Source organism: Pseudochaenichthys georgianus, chromosome 21, assembly GCF_902827115.2.
Source record: "Pseudochaenichthys georgianus chromosome 21, fPseGeo1.2, whole genome shotgun sequence".
Taxonomy (NCBI): domain Eukaryota; kingdom Metazoa; phylum Chordata; class Actinopteri; order Perciformes; family Channichthyidae; genus Pseudochaenichthys; species Pseudochaenichthys georgianus.
Genome location: NC_047523.1, coordinates 24812302 through 24836612, shown reverse-complemented (window position 1 = coordinate 24836612; position 24311 = coordinate 24812302). Strand labels below are relative to the sequence as shown.

At 46.6% G+C, this 24311-nt stretch overlaps 1 protein-coding gene across 1 annotated transcript; it reads right to left on the bottom strand.

The window, feature by feature from the left end:
* Positions 1-351: 351 nt before the first annotated feature.
* Positions 352-23978, bottom strand: LOC117466672 (UPF0524 protein C3orf70 homolog B). Its single transcript, XM_034110061.2, has 2 exons — positions 23452-23978; positions 352-2783 (listed from the first exon to the last, which is right to left on the bottom strand). Exons 1-2 carry the CDS (start codon positions 23633-23635, stop codon positions 2107-2109), a joined length of 861 nt encoding a protein of 286 aa, XP_033965952.1. The 5' UTR covers positions 23636-23978; the 3' UTR covers positions 352-2106.
* Between the last annotated feature and the right edge of the window lie 333 nt (positions 23979-24311).

Below are 24311 nucleotides of genomic sequence, written 5' to 3'. Positions count from 1 at the left end.
TCCTCACACCATAATTGCATGCAAAACAAAAATGTAGGCAAAGATCATCCTAACACTACTGACTCTCGCTTAATTTTGTTTTTCTCTTGCTTTAATCGAATTCCAATGGCAACACAGGGAAAGGGTTATTAGGAGAAAGCACATTTCCTCAAGACATTTCAGAGAATCTAAACAACCAGCACCGACTAAATTGTAGCACATCTTTTACTTTCCTTTGCTGTTTCACTCAATCCCTGCAGAGCATTATTGATGTTTGGTGGAGGAAGTTTGAATGCTTTTCAAAGAAGACTGAAACTCTTTTTTAGGAGAAATGCGCCACACTGGCTACAAAAAGAGAGAATGGGGGAGAAAAATGTTCATTAAGATTTATTCATATGAAAATAATATGACATAAGATAACATAACAGATGTTTTAAACTGCGTTAAGAGGGACTGTGTTCAGTGTAATATCAAGGGCTGTCCCTGAATACAAAACTCTGACAGATTATATATTCACTTTTTTAACACTCTGAATCACAAATGTGTTAAATTAGTTTTTGACATCAGGGACTCAAATGAATGCAGTCATGCAAAATGACTTGTTTTTTTTTACATCTAGATTGCAGCAACACATATTCGTGAATATTTTAGTGATTTTTGCCGATAACTCTGCGGATAACTCTAAAAACATAAAAAAAAGACCCAGCCCATCTTCATTTCACTAACTGACTAATAAGGGGCTGTCTCACAAATATTATAATTGAGTGCATTGTTCTTAACATCATGTCCATCACATAACAACACTCAGCATCCTATTCCATACGGTAATTTCTTTTAAAACGGTTCATTAAGTGACGATCTTCTGCCCCAAAGCACTAAATAACTGGGACATAATGTACTAGTCTAGCCTGCACATCTTTCGAGACTCCCTTCTCAGCTGGCATCCCAAGACATTTCACTGTCAAACCCAGAGAGCAAATAACAATGCATCTGTATTGTTGTATAGGTTTATATGTATATATATATTTTAAATATATTCCCTCTTCACTTTGTGGCTTGCTAGTTTCTGCTGTGTCTTTTTTCACTGTAGCTCTGCCAGGGACACGTTTGTGCTATTTCATTTCTTGGCTGCTAATAGGGGTCAATGCAAGTCGTGTTTGACTTAAAGCCCCGTTTGACCTTCAACAGCAGTTCAGTCAAGCTGGTTCAGTCAAGCTTGACCAGAAAATGTGGTCGGAACAATGTGATAATGTCTGATAAATGGTTTAAGTGTATCCCTGGCCCTTGGCAGGTGCAGTAAAGGAATGTGCTTCTGTGTAATCCTTGATTGTCGAACACTGACTACCTACCCCTCGTGTTAGTAAAGTGCACACAAACTGTGGGCCCGGGAATATTTTATATTTACGTGACAAAAGCAAGCGTGTCCCAGCAGCTGTGAGCTGAGTGATTAACGGGTTAAAAGGCTGATGTGCTTTAGGCCCACGAGAGGTAGCTGGCATTGTAGCTATTATGCTGAAGTGTCAGAATTATGAAAAACGTGTAGGTGGAGCCATTGAGTGGAGAACAAGTCGTGTCAGGCTTATCTGCCACTTAAATGTTGAATTAGACAAAGTCTGACGCCTGGAAAGCACTAAGAATAATCTAACTGCTCATTATCATCAGAAAACCCACTATACCAGCACTTGACGTAGCTCCAGTAACATACCTAAAGAGAAATCTTAGGAAAACAGTCTTATTCCTCTGAAAGTCTCCTCTAGTTAGTGCTCCTACTATAGATTACCATGTAATTGAGATGTTCCTGTATAAATACCAGGTACAGTTTGGCTAAAGGAGATTTTTTTGGTCCACTGTGCATGTGCTTGATATTCTTGTGCTTGTGCCTTTATCCTGTATTGTAATAAGTTCTAGAAAATGTCCTTCATGCAGGGTAAGTGGACAGACGAGAGGCTGTGTGTGAGTGCAGACGTACAGTCCTCGGCCGACTGCAGGAAAACAACTCCAACTAAACAATCTGGCAAAGCCCTGCTGAAGCATTAGAGCAGTTTGTGTCCTATTGGTCTATGTAGGATACATCCACAAGAGTAACTCTCAGTTATTCTACTCCCTCACAGCGTGGGTCAGTGTCCGTTACACAGTTGTTTCGATCTTCTCGATGATCTCTATCATGGACTTGGAGGGGGACAGCAGAGAGCATTCGTCCTGATCCCAGAGGCTGCCGGGGCTGGAGTTCCCATCGGTGCTCAACTCGTCCTCCTCCTCCTCGCTCTCCTCCTCACAGGACTCCAGGTAGTGCAGACCCAGCGCGTTGATACCAGAGTCCTCGGAGCTAGATGGAGAGGAGCAGTGGTCCATTTTGGGGCCTTTAATCTTATCCACGGTGGTAGGATGTTTGTGTTCGCTGTATACCTGCTGGACCGGCTGCACAGGGGCAGGCACGTGTTTGGTTGGCTTCACCGGTTGCCGAGGCTGCGCGGGATTTTGTGGCATCTTAGGTGTAGCGGCAGCAGGTGGGGGAGAAGTGGGAGCATGAGGAGGTTCTGGTAAGGGGGGCGATGGGCGCTGCACATAGCACATCTTCCCGTTGATGCGTTTGACGATGTAGTCGTCCACGAACAGATCGGCGATGATGCAGTACTTTGGGGACTCCAGGAGAGGAGGGGACTGGAAGCTGGGCGCGAGCTTCAGGAAGCGCTCAGCCAGAGAGACGGACAGGTCCATGGTGTTACTGTACTCCGTCCCAACAGCTGGCACCGACGTGCTGGGCAGCTTGCACACGTTGGTCATGGGCTGGTACACATACTTGCCTAAAAGGAGAAAAAAAGCTGATTAACTGACTGTGGTAAAACATCTCCCTGCTTAGCTGCTTAGCAACTAGCTGGAGTACAAAGACACATATTTCCGGAGATGTTGGAGACATCGTATCGCAGTGCACTGAGATTTGTGACACACTGTAAAGCATTAACCCATCACTGTACCCTGTATGCAAGGGCTGGTTTGCCTTCGCTAACTTTATGGAGGCTCAGTCACTGGTACATTTTTATATACAAAGCCATATTAGGGAAACTTCCATCCTACATCTGCTCCCTGAGGACTGTCTTAGGGAAGATAGCATTTAGATGCGCAGCTTCTCTGTCTTGGAATAGTCTGCAATTGAAATGGAAACAGCAATCTGGTGCCACTAAATATTTTTAAAGCTCGGTTGGATGCTACTCAATCGGAAGCTGTTGGTACCTGCACATGTGGATAGTTATGTAAATTGTAAATCCCTGTAATGATGCTGTATGATGTCCTTTTTGTTGTTCTGTTTATGTTTTTATGTTTTATGTGGAACCTACTTGAGCAGGTCTCCCTTGAAAAAGAGATCAATGATCTCAATGGGATACACCTTGATAAATAAAGGTTTGAAATGAAATGAAAATGAATGGTGGACTCCATTCAGTTTACAGTGGGTGGCCTGAAATATTCCTCACAAATAATCATAATGTAGCTCTCTGTTTACTAATGTGTTTGGCTTAAAAGATGATAAGAAGTTGGTGTTGTGTTAACAGCTTGTATCTGTGGCCCCAAAGCAACCAAAAAACACAAAATGCAGTTTTAAATCAATCAAAAATAGCAAATTATGGCACCACGTGGAGACATTTGGCAGAAATCCCGAAAGCAGCATAAAAATAGACTTTATTGTATTTCATTTAAACAGGCTTTGCTCAAAAGACACAGTCAAAAATAAAACATTTTACAACTTGTTTTCTTGTTTCTCTGCATTCACTGTTCTGCAAAGCATTTGTGAGTATTTACAAAAATCCCTTTTTCATTTAATTTAATTTCAAACCTTTATTTATCCAGGTGTATCCCATTGAGATCATTGATCTCTTTTTCAAGGGAGATCTGCTCAAGTAGTTCCACATGAAACATAAAAACATAAACAGAACAACAAAAAGGACATCATACAGCATCATTACAGGGACTTTTATCTTCCTGTCAAGCAAATATATATCTTAGATGATACTAGGTGGCTTTCATATACACAACATCTTTCTCAAATGTGAACCCTTCCAATCATGTAGTCTAAGCAGATGCTAAAAAGTTGGTTGGGACTGGCAGGCATGAGCAAATAGTGTCTCAATGATAACTTATCATGCCTCCTTTGAAAGCAGGTATAGCAATTTCCCCATCACAAAGCATTCCCAGCTGCCAACGGCAAAAATACCTGCCAGAGTGTAACATACTTTAAAGTCCAGGCTACCCAGTGCAGTGCAGCAATCACTGATGCAAGACGTTCATTTTTTTGGAAAATGACGAAATAAGATTTCATAGCCAAGTGGTCATAGGCTATAGCCAATGCCCTATAGCAACAACTACCATCCTCTAAGTCTAAAGGCAAAACACAGTCTTTAGCTAGACAGATTGACAACAGGCCATACAATAATGTGGTGCTGATTTACATCTGGCTTACTGACATAATAGATTTTGATGGCGTAATATAATTACTGAGCATACATTTCTTCTGGAAAAATGTTATATTCATATACAAGATGCCTTCCATGTGAGTTATACCTCCCATCTTGGCAGCTGATATACTGGTGGAGATTGTGTGAGGTGACTGCTCCCAAACGTTCCTCATTGTTTGCAGCCCACTGCCTCCAACATGCTGCCTGAAGAGTGCTGCTAAGATGTGTGTTTAACTGGCTCCCCGGAGAGGGAGAAACTACAGAAGATGACAGGCCTATGCATCACTTCCTCTCACTCTGTGTCCTTGTCTTTTGTTTCACCGGCTCGGATATCCATTCAATCGAAGTATTTTCCCTGGTTACCTTGAAATCATCTAACTACTTCACAGGATGTGACTCTGTTTTGAGAGTCTGCTGATGAGACATTTTCGCACCACACAAAAGATATTTGGTTTAATTAAATTAAAATGTAATTTGTTCGTGCCCACAAGAATGGTGAAGTTATTTATAGTGGCCACCTTTTCATTAAGGACACACAACTGCATCATCCGCCCATTTGAAGCAACAAAAAGAGGCTCAATGTCCGTATATGTAGTAAACACAGTTAACACAAAACACAGGAGCTGATGTCGATACAGACAAAAGGGAGGAACCGTAACTGTCCTCTGTTTAATGAGAAAAACTCAATGGTCCATGTTCAGAATGAGGCGAGCCCATTCATGCAGACATCATAGCGGCAACAAATGAGAGCTTAAGCTGTAGAAGGCAATGTGTTGACATTTCGTTTTTAGCATATTACATTTAATTGCATCTATCCATCTGGAGTTTCAAATACCATGAGCAGTTCTGGGGGACAGACAGATGCATGGGCAGACAACCAACCATACGGAGCAAACGCAAGACCAACAGCTTTGCAGAAGAAACACATCCTGTCTGTAGATTAACGGGGTGTGTGCAGAATGCAGAATTACTTTGGATTTAGTTAGAAAAATCTCTGTTTCCATCAGCCCCAGAGGATTGAGCCTTACGTGAGAGATTAATATCACTTAGTCTGGCAAACAGTAGAAGAGCAGAATCTTTACATCAAGCAAAATACTTTTTTATATTTATCTAATACTTAAAAGCATGCTCTAAGAAAACTCTGAGTTGGATTATTACAAATACTTTACAATTACAGATGCTATTATTATAACCAATACTGTGGAGGTTCATAGTTATTTAAAGTCACTCATGTTTGAGCTAAAAGGCCAAACTTTTGCAGGTTTTACCTTCCTTTTTAGAGGATTTAAGTTGTGTTTGTGCAACACATGAAATTAACTGAATAGACTGAAATAACTGGAAATATTACATTAGCCACAAAGATGATATAAACAGCATTTCTTGAAGGTTTTTTGACAAATTATAAAACAATTAAAGGCACATTAATAAGTATTGGAAAAAAAATACAACAAGAAAAAGTTGGTTTTAGCCCTAATTAGATTATTCTCTTCCACATTATTCTACTCTGATAATTTAAAGGTAACTTTTAGATTTGTAACACTGGTAGTGCTAGAGAGCAATGTTTTTTATAGTGAGTCCCGAGTTTACATTATACTCACATGCATGCTTACAGTAGCAATGCATCCACAACAACAGAGACTTCAAGCCGCAAACAGATAGTAGCAGATGCACAATTTCAAATATTCTTTAAACGTGTCACGATCTGTCTGTGGTGTGTTTTGTCTTGTCTTTTTCTGTCTTTAGTTTCATGTTTTATTTTGAAAACTATTCACCCCCTGTCTTGCCTGTCGCTTTCTGTCTGTTCTATTTCGTATATGGCTTCGCCCTCTAAGGCTATCGCTATTGGGTTATCCCTCTGCGCCCCCCCGCAGCACTGACACACTTGTAGTCCACGCCCACCCGCTAGGTGGGCCCCACCCTCGGGCCTCCTTCCGGTATAAATAGGAAGGTGGCCCGGCAATCTGCTCCCTCTTTTCTTCAGCAACCAGCAGGACAGAGCCTTCAGTGTGGCAGCCCCCTCCCTCTGGAACGCTCTCCCTGCGGAGATTCGCAACATCCCCACACTGGACGCCTTCAAAAGGGCCCTCAAGTCCCATCTGTTCATCAAGGCTTTCGGCCCTTAAATCTATCTGTTGTTTTGTCTGTCTGACCTTTGTTTTGTTTGGTTTTGTTTGTGCTTGCCCTATTCCTGTAAAGCGACCTTGGGTCCCTTGAAAGGCGCTATAGAAATCCCAGTTATTATTATTATTATTATTACTGAAGCACGAGAAAGAATCATGAGCAGCAATGATCGTATCCGCATGTGTCCTTCGTGCAATACAGGATATATCACGAGCTATGATTTGCACCCGATATGCGCATCCTGCCTGGGGCCAGAGCACGCGGACGCGGCTCTCAGCCAGCAGATCGCATGTTCTCACTGTGTTCGTCTCCCATCATCCGACAGGAAGCAAAGGGCGGACTCTCTAGCTGCTGCGGGTGAGGAGGACGACTGGCCCATCCAGAACAGGGACAACAACCTGTTTCTGGAGGCGAGTGGGGGGCAGGAGTCGGATGACTCCTACCCAGTCTCCCTCCATGGCTCGCCATGCGGCTCTCCCCTTCCCCCTCTTCCTCGGACGGGGGAGACGGGGTAGGAGCGAGAGTCAGAGGTGGCGGCCGAGCACGTGGTCCTCTTCTCCGTGGCCACGGCGCTACCGGCGTAGCGTTCAGACGGGCAGGAGTGACCTGATCTGGCGAGCTTCCCCGCCATTAGGCGATACCAGGAAGGGGCAGCGGCGAACCCGAGGACCTTACGGGCTCCGGTGGCCACCTTTGTTCCCTTCACTAAGGTGGAGGGGTTCACGGACGAGGTTTTTCCAACCACACCCGCTCTGGAACCGAGCTTAATGGCGTTCTTCGGGGTTAGGCAGGCCAACTTGGTCGCCAGACGGCGCCCTATGTTGGCCACCCCCAAAGACCAGTATGTCGCCCGCCAGGCTGACCGAGCGCACCAGTGTGCGTTCCAGGCGTCGGCAGCAGCGAATAACATCGCGTTGCTGACTAACTCGGTGGTGACGTTAGTCGAACGGTCCACCACCGTAGCTCCAGAGGAGGCAGAGGAGATCGCTAAGGCGGCCAGCACGGCACTCACGCTGTGCGCAGTCGTGGCAGTCTCCCAGGCTAGAATCACGGCCTGGATGACTCAGATCCAGCGCCACCTTTGGTTGCAGCAAGCAGCGGTTACAGAGCCAGCCAGGAAGGTTTTGCTGGACGCTCCGATCAGCTCGGACGGGCTGTTCGGACCCCAGTTCCTGGCCATGGTTGAGTCCATGAAGGCGGCATCGGAGCAAGCGGAGGACATCCGCCAGCACGTCAGCTGGCTCCAGCCAGCGGTGAAGCAGCAACGGCTCCAGCGGCAGCAGCAGCAGCCAACCCAGCCACAGCGGCAGACGGACAGACACTCACAGCAGCAACAGCCGAGGCGTCAGACTCGTACATCAGCGGCGGCGGGGGCACCGTCCCGTGCCTCCAGGGCACCGTCCCGCGCCTCCGGCCCCCCACCAGAGAGGGGGGGTAAGAAGGGAGTGAGGAACTCCCGTTCGGCGTCTGCTCCACGAGAGCCGCCGAAGAAACAAAGCCGGCCTTGACGGTTTGGGGGGGAGTGTGAGGGAAATAAAAGAAGATTATTTCCCAACATGTTGTCTGAGTCATCAGTTACAAATCTATTTCACATATCCCCCACCCTGGGTGAACCAGCTGCCTATGACCTATCGGTTAATAGCCAGCAGAGTTCGTTACAAAAGTCTGCACTATTTAATCTGTCGATTAATAAGAGGCAGAGCACAGTAACTACACCAGCTGCCTCCAATCTGTTGATTAGTAGGCAGCAGGAGTCGCTGCAGAGGCCTGATGGTTATGACTTTTCGGTTATTAAACCACAGACCTCGCGGCATTCCTCTGTCCGAGATATGCCACCTACACACGGTCACAATAAGCCCACGAGCCGCCGTGGTAACGCCTCATGTGGATATCACTGCACACACCCCCATCCATCCTCTGAGCGTGTACGCGCGTCATGATGAGAGGCGGAGTGAAATGCAGCGTGTTGAGGTTTCCTCACAGCCCTTTCGCTCTAGGCCCACCTTGGGTTGCCTCACGGGCAGCGGCGGCGAGGGCTCTGGCGTGGCTCGTCGTCATGACGACCACAACACATCTCGAGCATGTGCGCCCGCTCTCAGAGTGTTTCTCGGAGTGGCAGCGCGTGTGTCTGATGGACAGATGGATGAGCAGGCTGATCAGCAGAGGGTACACCCTGCAGTTCGCCTCCCCCCCCCACAGTTCAACAGGATACAGGTGACACGCCTGTCATCCCGAGAACAGTGTCTTGCGCTCCAAGCAGAGCTACGGGAACTCCTGTTGAAAGAGGCTATTTCCAGGGTTCCCCAAGAGGAAGAAAATCAGGGGTATTACTCCCGCTATATTCGGGGGGAATGAGACCCATCCTCGACCTGTCAGCTTTCAACAAGGCAATAATGAAGAGGCTTTTTCACATGCTGACGGTCAAAAAGGTGTTCAGGGAGACTGGTTCACCTCTATAGACCTAAAGGATGCATACTTCCATGTACCCATCATCCCGCAACACAGGAAATTCCTGCGGTTTTCATTCCAGGGAATATCGTACCAGTACAACCGTCTGCCGTTCGGGTATTCCCTGGCTCCTCGCACTTTTGTGCGTAGAGACGGCGCTACGGCCGCTACACAGAGGAGGGATGAGAGTACTATTTTACCTGGACGACCTGCTGCTGCTGGCTCGCTCCAGGGAGGAAGCAGCTTTACAGACGGTACAACTCATATCGCATCTGTCAAAGCTGGGTTTCATAATGAACTGGAAAAAGAGCTGTCCTCTTCCCTATTATTTACCTGGGAGTGGAATTGAATTCAGCCCGCATGAGAGCACGACTCTCACGGCAGAGAGTGGAGAAGCTGACAGCTCTCCTTCGACGTGTCACACCTCGCAGCGTGGTGACGTCACTCTCCGTGATGCGGCTGCTCGGCATGATGGCAGCAGGTCACGGGGTGATTCCCCTGGGTCTCCTGCACATGAGGAGACTGCAGAGGTGGTTCATCAGCCTGCGCATCGACCCCGTACGACAGAAGAGGCGCATGGTGGTCATCCCTCTGTCCGTGGGTTCAGACTTAATCTACTGGAAAAGTCCCCACGTCCTGTCAGAGGGTGTGGCCCTGGGCAGAGTTACGTCACACATCTCGGTGTTCACAGACGCATCTCTCTCAGGGTGGGGAGGAACGTGCATGACGCAGGCAGTGGGAGGACAGTGGCCGGCTCACATGTCTTTCCACATAAATGTGCTGGAATTGATCTCCGTACGGAGAATAATTCAACATTTTGCGGAATCAGCATGTGTTGATTCGCACAGACAACAGAGCCGCAGCAGCCTACATCAATCGCCAGGGAGGTGTACGCTCAGTGCAGCTCCTGAACACAGCCAGGCGGCTATTGATCTGGACGCGCACACACGTGCTCTCCATCAGAGCACTGTATGTGCCCGGAGAGCTGAACAAAGGGACAGACCTCATGTCCCGAGGAGGTCCTCGCCAAGGGGACTGGAGCCTCCATCCCGAGCTGATCGCCCAGGTTTGGAGCCGGTTCGGGAGGGCGGAGGTGGATCTATTCGCCGCACGCGGGAACACGCAATGCGCGCTCTGGTTCTCCCTGTCAGCGCGGGACCACCCCCCTCTGGGGGTGGACGCATTCGCACATCGGCCATGGCCCAGGGGACGGCTGTACGCCTTCCCACCAGTCCCGCTGATTCCTCGGCTCCTGAACCGAGTACAGGAGGAGCGGCTGTCAGTGATCCTAATTGCCCCAGAACGCACGGGAGCTTCCTGGTTTCCATGCCTACAGCGTACGCTGTCAGGCGGGCCATGGGAGATCCCGTGGCGGGGGGACGCTCTCTCACAGGTGGAGGGAGCGATTTACAGTCACCCAGTGATAGGCCAGCCCTTATGGGCATGGCCCCTGAGCGGGAACACTTAGAGAGGTGGGGTCTCTCTCAAGATGTTGTACGCACCATTCAGGGAGCCAGGGCCGCGTCTACCAGAGCGTCCTACACAGCCAAGTGGGCAGCGTTCCAGCGTTGGTGTGTAGAAAGAAGCCTGGACCCCATCACGTGCCCCCTGCCTCACGTGCTGTCATTCCTCCAGCTGTTGTTGGACAGGAATTTGGCGTTCAGCACAATCAAGGTATATGCGGCTGCCATATCATCTTGTCACGCGGGTTTCGGAACAGGGACGTTGTTCAGTCACCCACTGACGAAACGGTTTCTGCAAGGGGTACGAAGACTCAGACCGGTGTCACGCGCACTGGCCCCTCAGTGGGATTTGGCTTTGGTGTTACGAGCACTAAGCAAAGCCCCATTTGAACCTTTAGAGCAGGTTCCCCTCAACATGTTATCAGCTAAAGTAGTACTGCTTTTGGCTCTAACATCGGCGAAAAGGGTGAGTGATTTATCGGCTCTCTCTGTGGCCCCGTCATGCCTCCGGATCCAAGGGGATGGCAGTTCGGCTGTGTTATGCCCTAACCCAGCCTTTATGCCAAAGGTCATCACAAGCTCTTTTAGGTCAAGACTGATCACCTTAGATGGGTTTTTTCCACCTCCTCATAAAACGGAGGAAGAAGCCACATCTCATCTCCTCTGTCCGGTGCGCGCACTGGCCTGCTATGTGGCGCGCACGGCGGCATGGCGCCGTTCTCAGCGCCTGTTTGTGCATTATAGAGAGCGCTCGATCGGGCAACCTCTGTCTGCACAACGGCTGTTGCACGGAGGAATGTCAGTGGAAGATATTTGCACGGCTGCATCTTGGTCTTCCCCCTGTTCATTTATTCAATCTCCCTTTCCTCTCTGACGCACCCTGTACTGGGTGTCCTGTCGGAGTGAGTGACGTCAGGGATCCAGCGGTGCGCCTCTCTCCTGCCTCTCGGCACACAGAGAGCGGCCCTTTTTTTCCCTCGTATGAGAGGGATGTTCCCTTTACTCTGACACACTTCGTACGGAGTGCCTGATCAGAGTGAGTGACGTCAGGGATCCAGCTGAGCGCTCTCCTACCTGTCTGACACGCAGAGAGCAGCTGTTCCCCCTCTATGATCGCAGGATAAGGTGGGTCTCTACTTTCTCACAGCGGCCGGTATTTATTGTTCCCAGCCTTCACCCCGTCGGGAAGATAGGCATGTTTTGCTATGTTCCAGGGACGGTGATGCGCCATTACGCATGGCACAACAGGCAGGGGGTGTTATTGAGCAGGTGTGTCTGTGCTTCTAGTGCCGGGCGGACCCAGTGGGGCGCAGACTACATCATGCTTCGCCCTTAACCCAATAGCGATAGCCTTAGAGGGCGAAGCCATATACGAAATAGACTGGGGTTATCTACTGTAACCCAGCTTCTATGAGTAATGGCGCAGCCCTCTAAGCGCTGGGCCCCACTGGCTCTACGAATAGCTGAAGAAAAGTTATATTGTATGGGAGCAGATTGCCAGGGCACCTTCCTATTTATACCGGAAGGAGGCCCGAGGGTGGGGCCCACCTGGCGTGGGCGTGGACTACAAGTGTTTCAGTGCTGCGCGGGGGCGCAGAGGGATAACCCAATAGCGATAGCCTTAGAGGGCTGCGCCATTACTCATAGAAGCTGGGTTACAGTAGGTAACCCCAGCGTTCCCTCCTACCTGATTACCCGATTGTGTTCACCTGGTGCCCCTGTGTTTTCTCCTCCCTCCTGACCTGTGTCTTGTTTGTGTGATTAGTCTTGTGTGTATTTAAGTTCTGGTTTTTCTGTCTGTCATTGTTGGTTCATTGTTTGTCGTTGACTGTGTTCACGAGGTAGTGTTCTGTTTGTTCCTTAAACCTTGCAATAAAGATATTTTTTCTGTTTATTCTGCATTTGGGTCCTGCCTGCTTCACTCACCTTAACAGAATGAACCAACCAGAAATGGACCCAGCAGAAGATCCATTTGAGGTGGAATTAAGTCATTTTACCTTTTTTTTGGCTTGCTTTGATTGGTGGAAGGGAGCGTCCAGTGTTCAGCAGAAGAGGGCCGCTCTGGTAGGGAAGCACCGGTTGGCAACAGAGAAACCATGTTTGGTGAAGTTTTTACCTGGCTGGATTATGGACTTCCTCCAGACATGTGATTCCCGGCCTGCTAGCCCCAGGCATGCTAGCCCCCTGCCTCCCAATTCCCAACCTGACACCATACGTCTCAGTGTGTTCCGTCTGGAGTCAACCCCTGCTTCTTCCCCATTTCCTGCTCCTGTCCAGGAGTCGTTCTCGGGTACTTGTCTGGCTTTTGGAGGTCCACTGAGCCTCCAAAAGGCTCCTAAGAGAAGGAGTCGCAAGTCCAGGCTAGCAGCCCGAGCCCCAGAAGCCATGCTTTGGGCTCCAGTACAGGCCCCTGCAGCCATGGTTCCATGCTCCAGTGCCGGCCCACACAGCCATGGTTCCGGCCCCAGTTCTGGCCCCAGCAGCCATGGTTCTGGCCCCAGTTCTGGCCCCAGCAGCCATGGTTCCAGCCTTAGTCCTGGCCCCAGCAGCCATGGATCAGTGCACCAGTACCGGCCCACACAGCCAAGCTTCCGTGTTCCATTACCTGGCTTACACAGCCAGGGTCCAGGCTTCTGTTCCGTGCCCAACAGCCATGGTTCCGGCTCCAGAACCAGCCCCAGCAGCCATGGTTTCGGCTCCAGTACTGGCTCTCCAGCCGACGCCAGCTCCCTGTCTCCTGTCGTCGTACCGGCCGACTCCAGCTCCTCGTCTCCTGTTGGTTCTCCGGCCGACGCCAGCTCCCTGTGTCCTGTCGGCGTAGCGGCCGACGCCAGCTCCCCGTGTCCTGTCGGCGTAGCGGCCGACGCCAGCTCCCCGTGTCCTGTCGGCGTACCGGCCGACGCCAGCTCCCCGTGTCCTGTCGGCGTACCGGCCGACGCCAGCTTCCCGTGTCCTGTCGGCATTCCGGCCGATTCCAGCCCCCCGTGTTCTGTCGGCGAACCGACCGTCTCAAGTCTTCTCTCAAGTCTTCTCTCAAGTCCCCTCTCAAGCCCTCTCTCGAGTCCCCTCTCGAGTCCCCTCTCGAGTTTCATCTCAAGTCCCCTCTCCAGTCCCTACTCAAGTGCCGTTGGAGGTTCCGCTGGGGATCCTGCCAACTCCATGTCCTGTCCCATTGGGGGCCCTACCGGCTACTCTTCTGCCGGGGGTCCTGCCAACCCTATGTCCTGTCCTGTTGGGGGTCCCGCCGACTACTCTTCTTCCGGAGGTCCTGCCAACCCTATGTCCTGTGCCGTTGGAGGTTCCGCAGGGGGTCCTGCTAACTCTATGTCCTGTCCCGTTGGGGGTCCCGCTGACTGCTCTTCTGCCGGGGGTCCTGCCAGCTCCGTGTCCTGTCCCGTTGGGGGTCCCGCCAACTGCTCTTCTGCCGGGGGTCCTGCCAACACCATATCCTGTCCTGTTGGGGTTCCCGCCGACACCTGCTCCGCCGGGTTTCCTGCCAACACCGTGTCCTGTCCTGTTTCGGGTCCCATCGACACCAGCCCTTGCTCCGTTGTGGGTCCCACTGACACCAGCCAAGGTTCCGTCCAAGGTCTCGTCTACGTCTGACCCGCCAGGGGTTCCACCAGCTCCTGCCCGTCCTTGTGCCTGACCCCCTGAGTTCCCCAGCCACGGTCTTCGCCCTCGAGCCTGGCCCCCTGAGTGCCGCGGTCTTCGCCCTCGAGCCCGGCCCCCTGACTTTCCCGGCCGCGGTCCTCGCCCTCGGGCCCGCCCCTCTGACTCTTCCAGCCGCTGCCTTTGCCCTTATGCCCGGGCCCCTGAGTTCGCCCGCTGTGGCCTTCGCCCCTTTGTGAACTCTGCATTGCCCCCGGGCCGTCCGCCCGAGATCCCTTCCGGGTCCTCCGCTGTGCTCCTGGGCGTTCAGTCCAAACCCGTCCTCCGGACCCCCTCCACCCACCCTGGTGGTCCTAGCATTCAGCACGCTTGTCAGGCAGTAAGGGTCCCACATTGCATTTCAGTGAGCAACAATGGATAGTTTCAAGAAAACTGACAGGGCAAATTGAATTTTAAAATCCTGTCATGAGTTGGTTGCCAGAAATATGCTACATATCCATCAACTGAAAGCAATACAGTTCAACACAAATTGACTAAATAAAAGACATAAACTAAGTCTTAGAAAAGCTGAGAAGAGTGTGCCTTTACTGGAAATATGAAAACGCTGACAGCCAGTGAACACTATCTGCAGCTTTATTGATATTCACTTGTATTCTACCCTTCTGTTTCCCAGTGCTGGAGCCCTTGCATGACAATGTCAGTTGTTAAGTGGCCTCTGCACCCTCTCGTGTGTGTGTGTGTGTGTGTGTGTGTGTGTGTGTGTGTGTGTGTGTGTGTGTGTGTGTGTGTGTGTGTGTGTGTGTGTGTGTGTGTGTGTGTGTGTGTGTGTGTGTGTGTGTGTGTGTGTGTGTGTGTGTGTGTGTGTGTGTGTGTGTGTGTGTGTGTGTGTGGCCTAGCATTAGCATACTTGTGGGGACCTAAATCTGTTTACACAGTCACGTGTTGGGACTCGCCTCCCTTATGGGGACGAATTGGAGGTCCCCATGAGGGGAATCATTAATTTTAGGGTGAAGACTTGGTTAGGGTTAGGCCGGATAAGGGTAAGGTTAAGGGTTAGGGTTAGGCATGGTATGGTTAAGGTTAGGATAAGTCTCCAGGAAATGCATGTAAGTCAATGTAATGTCCCCTGAAGTGGTGCGTGTGTGTGTGTGTGTGTGTGTGTGTGTGTGTGTGTGTGTGTGTGTGTGTGTGTGTGTGTGTGTGTGTGTGTGTGTGTGTGTGTGTGTGTGTGTGTGTGTGTGTGTGTGTGTGTGTGACCCCTAAATTCAAAACAGAGGGTATGGTTCCACTTCTTAGTTTAGGATAATGACATGTAAGTCAAGGCTTATGTTATTTTCCATATTGTCAACCAATTCTATAATAAGACGAAAAGTCTAAAACTGCCTGACTTCTATGTGTTACACGTACCCACACAACCACTGATTTCTACTGACGATGTAAATCAGTGACGAATGTATAGGTCAATAAAATAACAATAATTTCCTAAAACAGACGATCACTGTGGTTTTAAGACACTTGCTTAGGAGGAATCCTCACATCTGTTGGGGACATTGGATTAAAACATATTTGGTAGGCTGAGTATTTATGGCAGCAGGATGGTGTTTGTAGGATAGAATACAAATTGAAGGAAAATGTCACACTGTGCAAGCGTGTGTTTTTAATAGTTTCTGAGCAGAAATGGAAGTCAACGGCCCAGGGGAAAATCGACATGAGGCTCTGGCTGAAGAGAACATAATGTAAAATTCCTTGTTGGATTTTGTCTTTTAATGAGACAGCAAAATTGTGAAATTGCTGGTGATATCATACCCGTCTTACTTACTATGCAACATATACATCTATGTGAAATTGTTGTCTCGGCTTATTGTTGTCAGGTGCTTCCTGGGCATTAACCCTGAGACGGGCTCGAAAGCCAAAAAGAGGCATTGCAATTTAAACCCCCATGTCAGCACATTCTTCAGAAAAATGTTGACTTTGAGTGGATGTCTGTGTAGACATGTGCTCCCCTCCTTGGTTTCTTTTCTGTCTCCCTGCTGCACAGGTGCACCTGATCTGCCCCTGGCTCCGCCTCTGCCCAGGTGTTCCAAATTCCACTCAGCCGTGTATATATAAAGAGAAGCTGGAGGAGAAGGATGTCTCGCCTATCCTAATGCCGGGAGACACTCTCCTTAGAATACCTCTTTGCCATTTTGAGCTGTAGGCCATATCTTTGCAGATGTGTTTGTTTAGCGAGGACCTGGTAGTCCAGTTTTCGCGGCTTTATTTTGTTTCCCATAGGGTTTATAATTGATTTCTGGTAGGGGGAGCTCTGGATCCTACGGCCCGTGGTGTGGCTGGCTCGGGTTCCCTCCTTCTGTTTGTTCCTTTTGGCCAGTCCTCCAGACCTCTTTTTGTTTCCCGTTTCGCTTGTGTGAGCAAACGGCTGATTATCAATAAATGCTCGTTACCAAGTACCGGTTATTGCTTTTATTCTTTCATGTTGCGGGTCTCAGCACGAGCCACTACCGCGGAGTAGAGGTTGGGGCCGTAACATGTCCAAGACACTGTGAAATGCACTTTGCACTTCAATGGAGTAATACAAAGTTAAAATGGGCATTTTCTTTGTTGATTGAGCTAATTGAATTGTGTAGTTATGGTAAAATCCCAGTTAACTAGTCAGATGTACAATATAATAAATCGTATTATTTACATTTTTATATTTACAGTAAATTACTGGCTAATGTGTTGCCTTACTTCTACAGTAAAAGTGTAAAAATACAGGCAATTACTGTAATGTATGTACAGCAATGTACCATAATACCACAGCTCTGTACTGCTATATCACAGTAATTCCATGGGCTTGGCAACTGTAAAGTCACAGTATTTAGTTGTACTTTTATTCTAATTTACTGTAAAATATCTACAGTAAATTACTGTGAAATATTTACAGTAAATTACTGTGAAATATTTATACTAAATTACCGTGAAATCCATGCAACTAGTAGCGAGTAATTTACTGTAATTTTACTGCCAAATTTGTTACAGTGTAGGGAAATCATATGAGTCAGAGTAAGTATTAATAAGCTTCATTTGGAACGAGGATAGAGAGAATTTTATATACAGCCAAAACGTATTTTAAAAATACATGTATGGGTACAATCAAGAGGTTAATGAGACAGTGGGAGAAGTGGCAACTCATTCCTCACAAGTTACAGATTGCTCTCTTGAAGAGGGAGTACAATGGAGGAGCTGCAGGAGGAGGAAATCCTCACCTCCCACCTGCCTCCATCTTGGACGCCTCCTCCTCTCTCTCCTGGGCCTGAGGCTGCACAGTCTGGTTAAATACAGCAGGAGGTCTCTCTGAATAATGCAGAATGTGGCTCCTCATCTCACTCTCTCTCTCACACACACAGAGCTTTGGCATCATTTTGTCCAAGTTTTCAGATCTACTGTCGCTCTACAGAATGCAGACTGAATGTCTTGGAGATTGAGGTTTAATTGCCACAATCTCAACATGTAGTGAAGATGAATGGGCACGAGTGTCTCACACAGATTGTGTTACTTTAATATTAGCTTATATCAAAGCCACTGATTCATTACCAAACCCCTCAGTTAGATCTTTTGCACATTTGAGCCAGAAGTCTTTAGGTGCAGCCTGAGTAGTTTTTCCCCTGTAAATGCAACACACTCGGTTAAAGCTGCCACTATAGCAACTAGGTGAACAAAAACAATTATTTTAGCAGATTGTTCTCATTTATCAACAGCTGCTGCACTCATTTGGCCAGTGCATACCATCCGCTCACACATCCGCTGCTCTTTGTGTTTAAATCCGTCCAACGAGGCAGCAGCCAGTGGGAAAAACAAAAGTTTCAGGTTTCAGTGAAGGGGAAGGGGAAGGTCTGACCCTGCATCATCTGAAACTCCTTTACTGTTTCCTGTTGTATGACTCCAGAGGCAAAAGGCTGTTCTGACTTGCAGCCAGTTGGAAATTCAATGTTTAGTCTCTATAGGAAAGAAATGCATCTCTGTGGGCTGATTTGTCTGTGCTTAGTGAACATTAAGCAACATCTGTAAAGGCTTCAACGCATAGGTTCAGATTTCTTATATCACTACGATCAGTGGCGTAACAAGGTTGTGATTGGCCCCGGTGCAAATATTGTTTTGGGGGCCCCCCCTCCCCCCAAACATAAGCGCACGCTGATGCACTCACACATGCACGGACATACACAACCACTCAGAAGCGCCACATGTATAGGCTATCAACAACAGCCTGCCCTGGCCTCAGACCACCACAGCCTGACAACGGCATAGCGAACTAAGAAGAGGATTAAATCTGTTTCCTTGATGTTTGTCTCTGGGGAATGGGCCGGTAGGCCTACATAGACCGGTTGCTATAATATAGCTTTTGATCTTGGCGTCGGGGGTCTCAATAGCGCCATAGAGTCCCTTATTGGGGCCCTTGGGGGAACTGTTGGACCACCGCCGGGCACAGCCAAATCCAGCCTCTCCTCCTGGCTGGCTGGAGAAGAAAGTTGCACAGCCACGGCCACGGATACAGCTTCACTTGTGAGGAGCTAGACGGCAATGATGGTGGTGAGGCAGGTGAGCTATTGATAGCCTCCGGCTCAGGCTGCTGCTGCACGTCAACATTGCTAACGTTAGCGCTCGATTTCGAGGACAATGTATGACAAAAAAAAAGGTCTAATTTTGTCAGTTTAGCTGTTACATGTCCTTGTTCACTCTTGTCCTTTCTCTTTTGAGCGCTGCTCTTGTGCTTTGGTTTGCTGTACATTATAAATGCAATCTATTACATTTTTTATAATGCTGCCGAACTTGCTGCTGCAGCTACAGTACAGTATAGGTTGATTAAACGGTCATGCAAGGTATCACATGACATGAAAGGGAGCAAGGTCATTGGACAGACAAATTACAAATTAATTTAGGTTGCTTGGTTACTTTGAAGACTGCATGCCATTGGTCAATGCCATTGGGGCCCCAAAAAATATTTTAAAAATATCTTTTTTTATTTTTGTGCATGGGCCTCTGGCCATTGACTACGATACTCACAAGCCCAAATGTATTTAAAAAATGTGTCTTCAGAAAAATAGGCCTTCTTCAAAGTAGATATTTTGACTTGTCAAAGTACAGAAAGCACAGATGTACTTATAACATTAACGATGGCTGTGTTTAATTACATTTTCCCAGTTAGCCATAACAGTGTGACAGTGAGCCAGCATGCAAAACATCAGGACCCTGAAAGTGAAGCAGCTAATGGAATTCAACCGTCATTCATTCAATTATTTACACCTGAGCCTTTCCTACTGTGACATGTCAAAATGTCTTCCTGGGAAAAGTCTTGCTGAACATATAATTATGACACCAAGCAACATTTGGATTCAGCACCATACTTCCTCGAAAATGTGTGGATAAATACAATTCTGTTTTCAAAAGACATTACAACAAGATTTGAGTCATCTCCGAGCTTGTCTCAACAGTAAGTTAGAATAAACCCATAACAACTGAGACAACACTTAGGCATAGGTTCTATTTCAATCAATCAGCTACTGTTCATGTGTCTTTAAACATCTAACTTGTGTCCAAATGTGTATTTAGATCAAAGCTAATATGAGTCTTCAGCCGTCAAATCATGTGGGTATCTCACAAAGCTGCATTTGTTTTTGTACAAATGGCAGCTTTGTGTTTTTCTGCTACAGTGATGCTGCGATGAGTGGACAGCAACAAACATAACATGTGGTATTATATGAAGACAGATTTGAAAATGATCTGCAATCCTTTAAAAACATGATGAAGTTGGTTTAGTGCTGCCCTTTGTTTCCAACTTTGTGGGACAATAAGTGAAAGTGCTTCCCAACAGTCCAGCTAGAAACATCCCCTCTGGCCTGTGCCAACACTGAATCGATCCTTTAATAACAGTTGAAGCTTTTTATGGTCGGCCACTGCAGCACATTTTGAATTGGTCAGCAAATCAATCAATAAGAGCTTTATCCGATAGTCCTACACATTTCCCTTTAGAATAGCTGCAAGCTAGCTGTGTGATGTGACAGATGAGATGACGAAGTCTGACAGAAAGATCCCACTTTCTTGTAACTACAACAGAAGTACAAGTTGTAAGGTATGAAATTGGAGCTGGCAGAGAACGAACAGACTGACAAGACTGTTCAGGACTCATTAGACTCTGTTAGAATTTCTTAATGAGCAATTGTTCGCTCTGACTGGTAATTGTAATCAGTTAGTTGAGGATAACGAGAGAGAAAGATCATTCAGACCAGGTGGTTCCAGTGTTGCTTGCTGTTAGCAGAAGCTCTCATCAGACATGATTATTTATATTTATATTGGCGGTGACACTAACCACAGCTAATTACAACTAATGAGAGGCTTGGACTGATGTTGTCACCAGCTGGGAACACGGCCTCTCAGCCAGAAATGTAACAAAGCTTCAACAAAGTGGAAACTACCACAGAAAACCATCAAAGCATCATTTAGTTTCTGTAGGCTGCAAAGTCAAGACAAAGAAGACCAAAGAGAGAGAGAGATGTTTTGGATGCAATGGCATGTAGGAAGTAGTAGAAGCCAATAATTAAGTCACAGGTAATCGCTGTTCCACAGGTACGATGAAATTATCATTTGTGTTTGAGAATTAAATTGCTGAGCCAACGCCTTACTAAACATTGACCCTTTGTATTTGTTTGCCTAGAAACCCATTAAAAATGTAATTAAAAACGCAAGTCTGGTCTGGCAAGGCTCCCTGTGGCAAATACACAATTATCAGCCTTAGAACAAGTTTATATCCGAGGCAACAGTCTTAGGCACTATTAAAAATAAAATGTGACAAGGTAAAGGGAGTGATGCATCCAACATTATTATGAGTTGCTACAAAGAAGGGTTTGAGACGGGGGGCATTGCATGCAGCAGCACACTGCTATTCCATTCTCACCGGGTGCCCAGTTTCTGCCTGATTCAGCAATCTAAGCTTGTTTATTCAAACTGTGGTGCTAGAGTGTCCTGTGAGGGGAACCTGTGAATTAGAGTGGTCCGAAATGTGAAGGTGAGAAGCTCCATTATGATGAGGCTGGCTCATTCTTCTATACCATAACAGCCTGAATTCAATAAAGGGGAATAATACCCATCCATGTCCATTGTGCAACACATACACGAGTGATGAATATTCCAAAGCAGAAAGGAGGAGCAGGTATTCATGTTTACAAATGATGTAACGCTGGCATTGCTGAGAAACATACATCCCAGATGTGGATCATATTAAACACCGGAAATAATCAGACACATCAGATATTTCAAATTGCTTGGCTCATTCTGGAAGGAGTCAGGCATCTAAATCCAATTATTACACTGCAAAGATTACAATGTGACCAGTTGCACACTATAAGCCCCGACTAAGTGGTGCAGAGTGGAGGGTGATTGTGTTTTATACTGATCTCAGGATTTTACGAGGGTATAGGGGAGCCAGAGCTGGGATAAATTAGGGCAGCACAAAGAGACAGGCATCCTGTCAGGTTAAGGCTCGGCTATTGTGGTTCTGAAGTCGTGTGGAAGTGACAGGTCGAGAAAGGCTCAAATGGAGAGAAAGTGTTGTGGGTAGGATTTGAGTAAATGCCACTAACACTTTGCCAAAAAATTAAATGAAAATGTTCCATGTTTGAGTAAGGGCCCTGTGCTACTACCAAAACTGTCTATTCAACAATGAATATAAAATGTATTTTTTATATAATGTGGTAATACTGTTGAGTTTAGTCGATATTATCAAGTATTTGGCATAGAAGTGGTGCGATATAGTAGTATCAAACAAGATTTCTGACATTTCAAAAAGGTTGTATTGATATGTTAAAAATATACATGAAAATACAATAAAAACAAATCCAACACCTCCTAAATCCTTTCAATTTCTTTAAATGTATGGTTACAGATGCAATTTTGACAAAAAAACAACACTAACAACAACAAAAGTAAGAAACTAATTTGACTGATAGTACATTTTTACAGGTAGCACAATAATAATGAGTCATCATGAAAAGTTTTGGTTACGATAATTGTATCGTTAAAATCTGATATGGTTACTGCCCTATATTTAGTTAAGTGAAAAATGTCAGCCCTAAATGATTGACTAAATCCGCTGGGCAATTTTTATTAAACATTACTCAAACAAAAATAAACAGTGCATGTATTGGGGACTATTTTAAAAATTGTGGATTGATACACATTTGATGCTCTAGAGTAGACTCTAGAGAGTATTTTTTTCAACGTGGTATTGACTCAATACACTACAGAGCCCACGGTCATCATGATGAAGTAATAGTGTGTTTAAAATGGTCGATGTGTATGACACGGAGGAATAGGCTATTTCAGGCTGTTCTTGTTGGAAGAATCAAATCATTGTTGGTTTTGGTCTCTTCATGGAATGTGTTGACAGCAGAAAAATATCACAAGACTCATCCTTTAAAGCAGAAATGAAAATGATGACTTAAGTGTGACGTCACTTGGGACTAACCCATTTTCACATCTCCACAAATAGTTTGTCCTTTTTTTTGTCATTTTGGTTTCCGATCAGTCCTTTTGAGTACTTTACATACTATATTGATAAATATGCTAGCAAATAAATGATCTAACACACACAGATGCATTCATCACCAATATGATAGAGCATAAGCGGCCTATATGGAGTTATAGTAAAAGTCATTTGGAATCAGAATACCAACATTAAGATTATTTCAGTTATTCTAGTTTCATCCACTCTTTAAGCTTAACTGCATATCATTTAGAGTATAAATGTGCACTTACAGAGAAATAGTTCATTATTATTTATAATTATCTGTGTTTTTCAATAATGTAACATTGACAATTGAAAACTAAGATTATGGGCTGCTGGAGGATTCATCGATGGAATATTTAATCTATGGCACAATAAACTTCAGCATACTGCCGAATTGGCCTGGTCACCGAAATTGTAGGAAAATATAAAAAAAAATATAGGAAAAAAAAGAATGGTAGGCCTAGTACCACTGAAACCATGAATCCAAACCATATAGTTCCCTGCTTCTGAATGTTGCCACCTCCATTGTTTGGACTACATAAACTATTCATACAAGGGTGTCTGTTTATGCATATTGGATCAAGGATGAATGTGACTCTATAGATAACAAGTTTCACCTTGATATTATTGGAATAAAAACAAAATTATAAAATATGTAGGAAGTTTTATCAAAGATGTTATAACATCTCGGGGCAGCACATGTTCACTATCATTTATCCTCTCCACATAAAGAAGACTACAGTGAACTGATGCTTCTGCCCACACAACATGGCCAGATTTTGGCACCACAGTGAGATATAATTATGGTTATACTATTAAAGCATTTAAACAAACTTACAGTGACACCATCCCAGGTGGCAACACCAGTGCAGCTTGAAGCACTTCCCGTGGCTGTGGGTCGCGCAGATGGAAAGCCCATCACACGGCAGGAAGTCTGGTCTCCCCGCGCAGCTCCTGGCCAAAGCCTGCGCCTCGTCCAACTTCTCACTCTTCGGACACTTCTTACCTCGCGAAGAGGCCATGCCAACATTTCCTGGATGAAAACAAAAAGCCTCGTCCGAGTAAACTATAACTTAATCGCGACGGACCGAGCCGAGGTTGTAAGGTCCACGCAGCCCAGGAAGCTTCTCAACTGGGAGAGAGACGCGAAAGACGGCGCTGGATCTCTGAATCCCGAGCAGCTGGGTTACTGCTCATATGAAGGGTGGAAACATATCCTGTAAAAGTCGAATAGCGTCAATTAGATGCATGTAATGTGACATTCAAAGCCTTCCATGGTCGTGATCCACACATCTCTCCAGCCTCCCCCTCGCATCGGGAAGCTCCTCTGTGCGCTGGTGACGCGCGTACGGAACAGCGGCGCGCATCTGAACTTCATCACACAACGGGAGGAGTCCTCTCACACAAAGCCAGCTGCTCTGCGCACTTCAAACACACATCCAGCTTTCATTGGCTCGGCCCCTTTATACAATTTCAAAACACCATGGCAGGGTCTGGATCTGAAAGAAAGATTTAATTAACCTTAATAGGATAAGTGTTGTGATTATACGCTTTTTTGTATTCTTGGATACATTTTAATATCCTTCTTTCTCAATTCATGATTCCTTTATTTACCTGTTTTAAAAGATAACACGTCCAGAAGTGTAGCTGAAGTACAAAATAAAGCATTATGTAAAATCCAGCTGCTCTGTCTGAAGC